Source organism: Melospiza georgiana, chromosome 6 (genome assembly GCF_028018845.1).
Source record: "Melospiza georgiana isolate bMelGeo1 chromosome 6, bMelGeo1.pri, whole genome shotgun sequence".
NCBI classification, from domain to species: Eukaryota; Metazoa; Chordata; class Aves; order Passeriformes; family Passerellidae; genus Melospiza; species Melospiza georgiana.
The window spans coordinates 23017269-23029674 of record NC_080435.1 but is presented as its reverse complement, the minus strand read 5'-3'; the positions used below and the strand labels follow the sequence as shown (position 1 = coordinate 23029674).

Below are 12406 nucleotides of genomic sequence, written 5' to 3'. Positions count from 1 at the left end.
CCTGCAGCACAGGGAGATGAAAAAATCCAATTGTCACTCAAGTCTCCATATCAAGTTATCTGCTACCCCATCTCTCTCTCTCTAAAAAGCCACACTTAGATAGTCTCATATTAATAGATTAGATAAACATTATATTAGGGATAAAATAATGAAGTTTCCCTATGCTCAGATAAAACCTGTTCTTGCAACAGGCCCAGCCTGGTTCATGCTGACCACGGCAGAGGGAGCAGCTCTGGCCTTCCTACAGGAACACAAAGGAATTTCAAGCTCCAGCTGCTCTCTCAGCTAATGACCAGCACGAAAAACCAATAATTTTTCTTTCTAATGCCAAATGGCAGGGTTTTTCTTTCTTTTCAGCTCCATTAAAATGCTGCTGCCAAAAGGCAAATCTCAAACCACAGAAGCATCAATGATTGATACGATAAAAATGACAAAGCTGAACATGAGCATATTCTGATACCATTGCATTCAATGTGCACAATGATTCTTTTTCAGCTTGTTGAGGGAAATACCAGCATTCTAAAATTCTGCTCTACACTTAAGTACCTGTTGCTTTAATAAACTGTTCTCTCAGCATCCAGTGCTCTGCATTTCAAGCACAAATAAAGGGTAATCAATGAAATGTTTACAACACATGGGACACACCTTTCTTCGCAGGGTTTCTACCTCAAAAGAACCACGAAGGAACAAAATTATTTGAGAAACAAACTGGCTTTCATTTTATTTTCTTTGCAGCAGGTACCACTGAGCCCTGACTGTGAATGAAGCTGTACAGAGCCCAAATTCTGTCACTATGCTGGGGCAAACTGTGCTCTCAGATTAAGCCACTTATCTTTAGGTATCTTGAGTATCTGAGCACAGACAGTTTAGCAGCCCAGAAGTAGCCCCAAAGTGTGTTAATTAAACTATTGTAACTTCTTGTACAAGGAAGATTGGGATGCCCAGATGGAAAGTCACTTAAAGCACATATGTTTCTGTGATATTCCACTGCACCAGCTCTTCAGAGAGATACTTCCTGAAGAATTTGGCAGCCCCAACAGGGAACTGAGCACTGGCTACCTGGCACAGTGCAGGGCTGACAGAGGGAACTCTTAATCACCCAGTCTGGCTGCTGGGAGCAGGATAATTACAAGCAGCTAAGTTCTGAGCAGGTTATGTTAGCCCTGTTACAATTTCATACTAACATGCTCCTATTCCCTCTCAGACCATCTTTTAGAACTGCATCACAAACAACTCATCCTTTCCCACTGAAAATGTCCCCAGTTCTGCAGCATCTGCCCAAGTAGAGCCCCCTGTTTCTCCAGAAAGATCTTTTCCATTTCTGAACAAAGCCAAAGGGGTGAGGAATTGTTAACTGAATTCCTTCCAGCAGCAGAGAGTTTTCCAGCAAGCCTAGGAATAAAACCTTCCAGCTTCTGCCTGCCCCTTCTGTTCTCTAGACATTATGATAGTCTTTCCAATCCCTGAAGAGAGACCTGCAGGTACAAACTCTCCAGTGGAACTTGAGTTGCCAGTGGTTTGATTCCAGGCTGGAAATGCCCCTTCCATCAGCATCACCAGCAAAGCACAGCCTGGTCCCTCCTCTCTCAGCAAACATGTTAGACCAGCACCATGGGATCAACACCAGGTGCTTCAGCTCCAGAAGAGTCTAAACCCAGGGCTGAATCAGCTCAGACATGCAGCTCATTTGAATAGGATTTGTCTTGCAGAGCAGAGGTGCTTTTTGAAACACTCACTTCAGCAGTTGCTGCAAAAACCATGTGATTAAAATGGTGCAGTTTAGCTGTGTAAGTGACCACGAGGTCAGGGCAGCACAGGGATGAGATGGGGAAGTGCAAACTGCCTTGGAAAAGGAAACTAGCAGAGACTCACCAACCTAGGTTACCCCAGGGAAAGCTTAGGTCTAATCTCCATAAGGTCAAACAGAGAATGATAGCTGCTATTATCACAAATTACACCCAGAAATATTTATTCTGCAGCGCAGCTTAGCTCTTAGCAATGTGTTACAAAGATGTCAGGAACAATAACAGCAAAACCCCCAACAACCTGCCAGCCCTGGCTGCTGCACAGCAAAGGCTCAGGATTGTATTTATTTAGTATGGCCTTTGTTTAAAAGCACCAGATAACTCCTTCCTCAGGAAACAGGCAAGTTCTGCAAGGGAAGGGCTGCAATTTAGTCCAATAGGAAACAATATTAACTTCAATTGGCAGCAGCAATTACTGAAAAAGGAGAAACTTGTTGGCTTGTTACCATCACTGTTCTTTGCAACGTGCACAGAACTTTTCATCCCCAGAATTACTGATTTTTCATTGCATTAGTTACAAGAGCACTGTGCTGCTATCAGGAGGCTGTCCTTAAGGAAAGATGGACACCGGAAAGACAGAAACCTGCAAGAGTCAAGCAGAGAGGTGCAAACTCTCAGTCAGTCCTCTATTATTCCCGCAAGCACTATCTAAAAGGCAGGAAAAGAAGGCAGAAGAGCTTGCCTAACTCATTCCTGTGTTTCTGTAATGCTCTAACAGCTTTGTTTTAGGTCTCCCTGGATTATTTTCCTTTCAATCTTGATGCTGGTTTGCTGCTCATCACAAGGAGCGAACAACAAACAATGTACAACCCAGGCTGCCCACAGGCACTGGAGATTCCTGAGTGCACCAGCCCCGAGATTCCAGGCAGCTGAGTTGCCAGGCTCTCATCTTCTTACACCTTCTTTTTTTATCTGAGCAGATGGAAACTCAAGAGCAGGAGCCAAGAGCTCAACGTGGGCATCTCTGCCTTAGTTACAGTAATTACTGGAGCTGTAATTGCAGGGTGGTAACACAAACACACACACATAGTGTCTGTTGTCTCTTCACTGCTGAACCGCACAGCCAGAAATCATCTCTCCACTTCTCAACACTTTTACAAACAGGGACTTTCACCAGAAGTGCCCTTGGTCAGTGACGATCTTTGCGGGGATTTCCACCCAGCACTGGGGTAAAACCACTGGAAGAGCAGAAAATTGTGGTTTTCAAACAAACATTTTGTAACTGATGTCAGACACCTCCAGGTAGGTGGTGAGGATCAACCACTGCCTGCTGAAGAAGCAGTTCCAGGGAACAAGGTATTGATTCCTGTTGAGCGGGAAATCACCAGGTGGAGAGATGTTAAACAGCTCTGAGGGCAAACACCAAAATTAGAACCACAGCAGCACAGGACAGCTGGGGTTGGAGGCACTTCTGGAGACCATTAAGCCCAAAGCCCTTGCTCAAAAGCAGGGTCAGCTGAGCACATTGCCCAGGAGGACCACATGAAATGGGTGATTTTTCAGGTGTCCTGTCCCACCTGTACCAGTGACACTTGAGACTCAGAGCATGAAAAACAGCAGCCAGGTCTCAAGACAGGCCAAAAACCTGACTTCTCCCCCTACAGCTTCACACACAGCCTTTGTCATCAAACTTCTGTTTCACTGTACTCTCTTTTGTACCTGTAATATTTCCCCTGTCTCTCCACACAGTCTGCTCTGTGTTGCTCCACTTCATACACAGGGGGAGTCTTCTCCTCCCACTTTTGCAGAGAATTTAAATAATCTGTGTTTGTATCACACCCCTGCTCTGAAACAGAAAGATCAGAAGATGCAGGGGGGCTCCTTTGGAAGCACTACAGTAACATTACAAACTGCTTACAGCCAGCAACGTGGAAGAAAGGCTGGTCTGTCCCAGGTGTGAGATATGTAGAGGTGGAAAAAAATGAAAACTGAGCAGTGCATGTTTATACAAACAACATAAAAGAGAGGGGGGGAAAGTATCTAATTGAGAGTAGAGTGCATTGCCAGCTTCAGCAGTTGCACTTGGATGGATTCGATCCTCAGGCTTTGCAATTAATTCCTTTCACCACTGCCAAGGTCATCTCTCACATTCCAGTTCTGCAATCTTTGAACTATAAAGAAATGAACAATTAAAAAAAAAAAAAAAAAAAAAAAAAAAAAGACAGCTCAAAATACCTCAACACCTTCAAAACACAGTTTAAAGTACCTCAGTAGGTGATGCCAGGCAGAGGAAGGAATATTCCAGGAATGGAAGCATACCTGGGGTCTGTCACCTACTGACTTTAGCCAGACTTGTTTTAATTCCATTCCATTTAATATTCCATAAACACTTCATCCTGTGTCACTCTGCAGCCTTTCAGTTAGAATACCAGGAGCACATATGCAGGAGTCCCACTTCCATGGGCTCTGACTCTGTCAAAATGTCTTTTTTTTTCATTTTGATCTAGAAGTTACTGCTGAATATGCGCTGAGATGTCCCATAAACAGCAGGAAAGTGAAAGCTGCTCATCATAAATGTGCTAAAGCTACTCGCTTTTAAAAAGGATAGATGTCCTCAGATCTCAAAATTGTGTAATATATTCAATGTTTTGAACTATTTAGTATGGACTCAGCAAACAAACGATCCAGTCTAAGGTCAGGAACAGCACTGCCACTTAACAGTTAATTTCAGTCAATAGACACATTTGGGTTGCAGCTTACTGGCCTCTGAAATAGGGTTATTCATGTCATCTCCTTGTGAATGAGCACCTCAAAATCACAATTCAGGCTGACATTAACTGGTCAAAGTCTGAAAAATGCATGGTAGCAGCCTCTCTCCCTGTGCTGGTGAAGAAAGTTGATCTTATCTGTTTACAACCTTTTTATTCTACTAATAAATCTAGCAGACTAGGCTTTCATGGATAGCAAATAGCTTTTTTTTTTCCCTTTATAAAGGGGGGCACATTTATATGTGCCCTTTGCACAAGCAATGCCCTAATGACACAGTTCACTGAAAGGCTTCCTTCTCTTTCCCTATATTTAATCACTATATTCCCATCAAAACAGCTCTGGGGGAAAGAATAAAATCAGTGGAGTGTGGCATGGGGATGGGGCTGGAATGTGTGGACACAACTTTCTGTTGACTTCAGGGATACTCTGAGTGGATTTAAGTACTGTCAAATTCTGCAGGATCACAGCATTTTGCTCTCTCAAGGCAAATGACTGGGTCAGGGTCTGCTTTTATTATTCCTGTCCACCTATTTTTGAGTGGTGAGGCAGCTGCAGACAGAATGGAAAGATACTCAGAGCTCTCAGACAAGAGACCCCAGAACTTGTTTTATTGCAGACCTTTTCAAAGGAACTAAGTGTATCAAGTTCTGCTCCTGATACTGCATGGAAACAATAGGGTATGGCTGTAAAATAAAAGAATTCAGACATAAATACATTAAAGTGGAATTAGGAAAGACTAGGCCACAGATAAATCTAAAAGACAGGCAATGATGTAGCTATGGCACTTAATAAAATTCCATAAACCTGCAGTTAAAAGGAGCAGAGGGGAAAAAAGCCTCATGACAGATCAGTGAGAGTCTGGAAAGATCCATCTGGAGAAGAGATTTGTCCTGAAAAGCCTCAACCAGCTCTGAAAGCAGGGATTCCTCTCAGTGATGTTGAGGATGCAGCTCAAGCAAACACAGGTCTCAGAGCAGGCTCTGCAGGTTATTCCTGATTTTCCTTCCTTTCCTGCCAGCTGGATGCCCATGCTATGCCAAGCAAGACTTTTTGGAGACAATTCCCACTAATAACTGGGCTATTAATATTCTCTTTAATCTGAATGAGAATCTTTGCATAAATGTGATCCATGTGACCAAATCACTCCTGTCTCAAGCAATTCCAGAAGGAACATTTAGTAGCGGCAGGCATTTTTTGAACACAGGGGAAGAACCCAGTGAGCCATGAGGGAAGGAGCTGCAGGCTCTCATTATTTCTAATGATGCACCTAGAAATCATTGAGTAAAAAGGAACTAGGTAAGATCAAAGTCATGTGTTTTTAAAACATGGAATTTAGGAAATATGATGAGGAGACCTAGGGTCACTAGGGATTAAAAGCCAGCCATGCCATAGGGGCTCTTTATTTGCATTGACCACTGCAAATCAATCAATCAATTGATCCTGCTTGGGCAGGATTTTGACACTCTACCAGGAAGAATTAATTTAGACCCAACTCTGGTTTCTGTTCCAGCCAAAGTAAGTCTAGATTACACCCATGACAAAAATTATCAAGTGTTCCAGCCAATGATGATTTAAATCAATAATTCAGATGTTGGAAGAATAGAGTATTTAAGCAAAGAGCACTGAAACACAGCATGAAAGGGCTGCAATCTTTCCTTTTGTAGCATTGATATATCTTCCTTCAGACTCAGATGCATTTTTCACCCCTTCCCAATAAATAACTTTGCTGGGAATACTCCACAGAGAAAACCCAAGTAGGCAGCTCAGCTTCTGTCTCTTCTGCCCAGCTAACAGAGGAGTCCTTTTTTTCTGCCTGACTCTCCTGAAAAACATGGTTTCCATGTTTATCCTTTGGCTTTGGATCATGAGAGGTAACAGATGTAATGGGAAGACTCCTGGTGGAAGCAGAAAACAAATCCAGGTCACTTTTGAGCCTGGTAGGTGAGAGCAGCCGCTGAGCTGAAGGCAGGATGAGCAGCAGCCTTCCTGAAGGATTTTCTGTGACAAGGGAGAAGCTGAGTGAGGCCAGGTTTGTTTACAAGCAGCAAATCTGGAGCCTACACATGGCAAACCTAACCAAGCTTTCTCTTCTCTTAAGAGGTGGCCTCTGGGCTTCTTCCAGTTTTCCAGCTTAAGAGCTGTGAGTTTCCTTTAAATTGACAAGTCCCAAAATTTCACTGCTGGCAGCTGACAAATTCTCCATCAGCTCTGGAATTTCCCCAGCGTTTTGCTGGATTTCCACTGACAAGCTCAAGATGGGTACAGTCTGTGGGCTCCTGCAGATGTAAACTGTTTTATACTCCCTCCCTGATGTCTGGGATAAAATAATGCACCAGCAAACTCAGACAACATGTAAAACTTGGCACTGCTGCAGCATGGACAGCTTGGAAAGGCCTGACATGGCTGGATCAACAGGCACTGATGGACAAGCCTGGAATGAGCTCCACAATGTTCTACAGACCAACAGGACCAACAACAGACAAAAATTTAGAGGTTTTTTTTTAATAGGGCAGCTGGAAGGGGAAGAAGCCCAGTCTACCCAAAGCCACAGATAATCAGCTACACAAGGAAGCAGGATCCAACTTTTTTTGCCTGTTCTTAGGTATTAGATCATGCTGACTTTCCAACAATAAGTGTTGCAGGCAGATGATAACCAAAAAGAGACAGGATGAGGGCAGTCAGTGGTGTCTATTCCCAACTTTCAGGTTGGACCACTATGCTGGCCAAGTAATTAACCCAGGGCAGAGCAGTCCATTCAGCAGTAAAATGAGCCTAAATATTGATCTCGATTTGGGCTCTGTGGGAGCTGACAAATACTCCCCAAGATAAGCATCACTGCAAGAGCATTCCTGCCTTGACACACCATTAAAAATAAAACAAAAGCTTTATATCCCACTTGGGGAAAAGTGAAAAAGGAGAAAGGAACTTCGTTTACCTTTGAATGGCTCTTCTCAAGTCACAGGATCCCAAACAACCCCAGCAAACATGCTCTGGGACATGAGCTCACACTGCACGAGTGCTCCCAAGCTTAGCCTGCCTGACATAAGCAATGGGAGAAATCCCAGAGCAGGAACAGAGTGAAGAAAGCAGAAATGCCACGTGCCTGGTCCAAAACCACATAGTTTGACCCCTAACACAACACAGACTATGATCTCAGAGAAAATAAAAGTATCTTATTGCCCAGCAGAAGCCTTTTTTGCAGCAGCAGCAGCACAGACAGAACTCTGCTGACACGGAAAAGCTCCGAGCCTCGGGGCACTCAGGTGTATCCTCACTGAGCTAGGGCTCACCTCAGGGTCTAATTCCCTTGCCAAAATATTGCACAAGTGGCACTCTGTGTTTGCAAAATGCTTCCTCAGGTGTCCTGTTCGACCCCAAACAGCAGATGCTTTACTGTCTGTGCAGCAAATGAGGTCATTCTGGGGTTCTAAGTGGGCCACAGCTTGGTTGCACAGCAGCTGCATTCACTTTGGAAATGCTTCATGTTTTGCCTATCTGAGTGCTTTCTAATTCTGCCTCCTCTCCTCCTCCTGCTTCAACACCTTCACCTGAAGGTGCCAGAAGCAAACATCCCCAATCCACAAACTCTGCAGAGTTTCAGCCTTTTGGGTATCCCAAAGCATCCACATACTCCAGAAAGCTGTATAGGTGACTCCATCCACCCCGCTGCTGCAATCTTCTCCACCTTCCTCACCTCAGGTCTTTTGCCAAGGTGTTTAGCATGGATAAAAACCCACTTGTGTGCGTTGAAACTGGCTCTGTTCAACAGGGTGCCTCAAATCTGCAAGTGTGTCTGTTTTCATACCCTCTGCAGTTTGCTGCAGGGTAAGTGCAGAAGCTCAGCCAGGCTTTTAAAAGCCCTTCACTGCACATGACAGCCTCCATTAGGCATGGTTTCAGAACAAATCTTAGGCTGCCTTCATGCTGAAGTGAAGATCTTCCAGACCCTACAGGGTTATGATTTTCACAGCATTCTGAATGGCAGTGTGACACACAGAAAGCCAAACTGCACAGCTGACTGTAAGGTCTGTGGATGAACCACTGCAGCTCCTTCCACTGAATCACTGTGTCTCATGGATCTTCCCCAAAACCAGGTCTTACCAAGCCTGCAGCTCTAACAGCCACCCCTCTCTGCTGAATTTCAGATCAATAGATGCACAGATTTAGGCAGGAGTGTGGGGACTGAAGCACAAGCAAAGGCAGAACTGGTCAGCAATACTGTCCCTGCTTGTGACCGGGATTTTTCCAGCAGAAAGCAAGCTGGGGCTGCAGAGCATGGAACACGTGTGTTCCACGAAGTGTATTCCAGAAAGTGAGCACACACACACAAAAGAGCAGTGCCCAGTTTGCAGCTGATTTAGCACAGCTCAGGGAAGAATAAAAGAACTGGGCTGCACAGCCTTGCCAAGTCACATTAGGTCAATCAGTGCCCTCGCCTCTCAAGCCACGAGTCCAGCGCCTCGCACGCAGCCTCGGCTGCCTCTCTCCTCCTCGGCCAGGAGAGAGCAAAGCACCCTCTGCAAAGTGCTGCCAGCAGGATTCATCCCCTGCCTGTGCTAGATATGTGCCCAGAGCTCAGGACAGCGAGACACAAACACATCCTGCAGCAAACAGAACATAGGGCTGGATGGGCAGTACTAATTTCATTTCCAGCTTCCATAAATTTTTCGAAGCCAGTCATTTAAGTGCTCAGGTTGTTTTCTTTTTTTCTTCATGTCAGTTTTTGCTCCATTTTAATATATCCTCTTTAATTTCCTTTACAGCTAAGTACTGGTCAGAAAAAATGGCAGAAATTTCCCTTACCCCAGCTGTTGCAGGATCTAGTGCGGATTTCAAAACAGAACAGAGCTGCAGCCTCCAGAAAAACTCCGGTGAACCATGAGAAGAGCATTGTTTGGGAGCAATTGGAGAGATAACTGCTCTCCTGATTTAACTCGTTTATTATCCCCAGTGTACAAAACAAGTAGCTACAGTAACATCATTACACTGAGAGGACTGAAAAGAATACAAAACAGAAAGCCTAATCTACATTTCTGATACGAGCTGTTCAGCAGCCTCAGCTGTATCACTGTGGGAACCAGCAGCACAACTTTACACAATCTGGCCTCATGAAAACTTTTTTTTGCACAGTGTTCAAAATAAATGGCCTTGCACTATGTAGGGATAACCTAGATTAAGGTTAGTGAGCACAAAAAACTGAGCCAATAGCAGGCTGAGGTGTGCAGCCATGCTTCTCTCTACTCCTATTTATTCAACTTAATTCCTCCTGATTCTTCATATCTGTACATCTCTTCCCTCTCTTTGAGGTGTTCTGCTCTTTTTGAAAAGATTTCAGGGGAGGATCAAACAGAAAGGCAACCTTTTTTTACTCCTGTAATTAATTATTTGTGTGTTACTACAATTTCATACAGATCTCAGAAGCTGGGCTGAGTACAGTAAAGCCCAAGGTGGGAAGAAGAAACTATGTTATTTACAAAACTGCAGAGATGTTCTCCCTTCCCTGCTCACCTGTCCAACTAGCATTTTGCTTTTTAGTTTTATGAGTATGGCCTCAGCACATCAATACATGAGGAAACTTCCCAGCCACAGGCTGCTTTTGGGAAGGGCCAGGATAGAGCCTTCCCTCAGCCTGATGTCCAGCAGCCCAAAAAGATATCCAAAAAGCAAGCTGGAATAAATAATGGATAAATAGAAAACAAAACTCCCCATTTAAGATTTCTGAAATTAACAAAAATTTGGATGTGCACTTAGAAGTGAGAAAACAAGTCTGGAGTGGCCTAGGTCTCCTTACAGAATGCAGCTGGGGAGCAGAAGCTGCCTGACCTGTCCAGGAACTCAGCTCTGAGGGCTCCTCAGCTCTCCTGTGCCACCAGCCTGTCAGGCAGCCTGCCAAGGGGCTGGGCAGGAAGGAAACCAGGGAGGCTTCCAAGAGCAAAAACATCCCACTGGAAAATTTCTGACTGCTCTAATAATGGCCCTACTTTGAGAGTTGGTCACAGAGCTGGCAGAAGGCAGGGAGACCCACTGCCTTCCCTGGTTAGCTCCTGGCTTCCTGTAGAAATTTCTTTCTACTCCAGACACACAGCACCAACTGAAGTAACCCTCAGGTAGGATGTTCATAAAACCCCTGTTCATAAATCCCCTGAACCCTCCCCGCAGCAAACGGCGTGGCTTTTCCCCAGAACGATGACAATTGTTAATTAGCACCATTCAGGAGGTAACATTTTCTTTGGGAAGGCCTTTCCTGCTTTAGGCAACCACATGTACTTTTGGCAAGGTCTCCAGACAAGCCCTGTTGGCAGCACACAGCCTTGTGCCTCGCTCGGAAAGACCGCACGAAAAACCAGCTCACTTTCCAGCTCCGATTCCAAGGCTTCGCAAACTTGGCAGGGCTCACAAGCTAATGTGGCCTGGCTGCAGGAATAAGTGATGCCTCCTAGGTAGCATCCCACAAACCTGCCCTGGAAATCCAACAGAAGGAGCCCTTTCAGCCTGCTCCGTGCCCGCTCCCAGCTCACCGACCTACCGCTCATTGCTCAGCGTCATCCTCGGAGGGTCCAGGTTGGGATTCTCCATGGACTCCATCTGGGGACAGCGTAGGAAGTAGTAGAGGGTGTGGAGGGCATCAGGGGACCAGGAGATGGGCTGCTGCTGCCGGGTTTGCCTCACAGGGCTCATGCCAGGCCGGATGGTGTTCAGGCACTGCATGTGGTGCATGGCTCGCGAGACCAAATCGCCTGCGCGCACACACAGGGAGAAAACACAAAATCATTTCTTTATTAGGCACCCACAACACTTTAAATCATGCTTCTTGAAGAAATCAAAGCTCTCACAGCTCAGAGGAATGTTTGCTGTGTGCACAGAACCTCCTCCACGAAAGCAGAGGGTGTCCTGTCCTTCAGGCTGCCACTCGGCAACACTTTCTTTCAAATACCAAGTTATCAGTTAGAAAACATGAAGTGCAACACCTCTCAGTTAGCACACATTCTTTACAGTGAGTTGGCTGGTTTACTGCTGGTGCTCTCCTCTTTCCAGCCACAAATACCGAATTTTTTTGCCAACCTACAAAAACTACTGATGTCTTTGTAAAATGTTCTCTGCCCAACCTGGCAGCGACAGTCTCACAAGGCAAAGGCAGTAGCACCAATACTTCACTCTCCTTTTTTTAGGAAGTTGCTCCCATTTCTTCCAACTGGGTCATGCTGTTCTACCCTCCTGCCCAGGCACTTGAGACAAATTAGTGACATTATGTTCAAAACAGAAACCCCTTCTTTGAGGGGTCTGCTGCTCCCATTCTCACTCCAGCTGCAGGTTTCTCCAGAAGAGCCAAGACCTGACTCTCTTATTAAAAAGCCAATCTTTATCATGCTGGCTGTCTCAAGCTGTGCCAGAAATCTGTCCCTGAGCACTATAAGAATCTCAGTCCAGGAGGTCTCTGGGCTTCTCATTCCTCTTGGTTTTTGAACTCAAGCCAAGCTGTCGGAGCATGGTGGACCTGAGGAGGCCTCGACTAAGGTGACCTGGATCACACAGTTGCACTCAGAATTTTAGGACTGCAGATTTTTAAAAAGTTCCCAGAGCAATGACCCAAAGTTGGTATTTTTGCAATAAGCTTGCTTTAGGCACAACCCTGTTTAATCTCCTTGTGTTGTGGTGCATTAGAAGCTCCAAAAAGCTTTAAAAGCTTCATATTTGAGTAGTATGACTACCAATCAGTGAGCTAAATTATTACTATACTTAGCTAGGATATGTTTTTTCCTTGGGAGAATCTCTGCTGCTTTATGCTTCACAGTCCCCTCAAACTCTCACAGGAAACATTGCTCTATTGTGTCCAAAAGTTACAATACTGGGAAAGGATGGAACCAAAATAGTCGCCCCATCACAAAGCTGGC

At 45.0% G+C, this 12406-nt stretch overlaps 1 protein-coding gene across 1 annotated transcript in view; it reads right to left on the bottom strand.

Moving 5' to 3' along the window:
• The window catches only part of ABTB2 (ankyrin repeat and BTB domain containing 2), a 111385-nt gene that overhangs the window by 25494 nt on the left and 73485 nt on the right, over window positions 1–12406 (bottom strand). The window contains exon 3 of the mRNA XM_058025945.1: window positions 11041–11251. Within this exon, the coding sequence (XP_057881928.1) occupies window positions 11041–11251 (211 nt within the window). The remainder of the gene's footprint in view (window positions 1–11040; window positions 11252–12406) is intronic.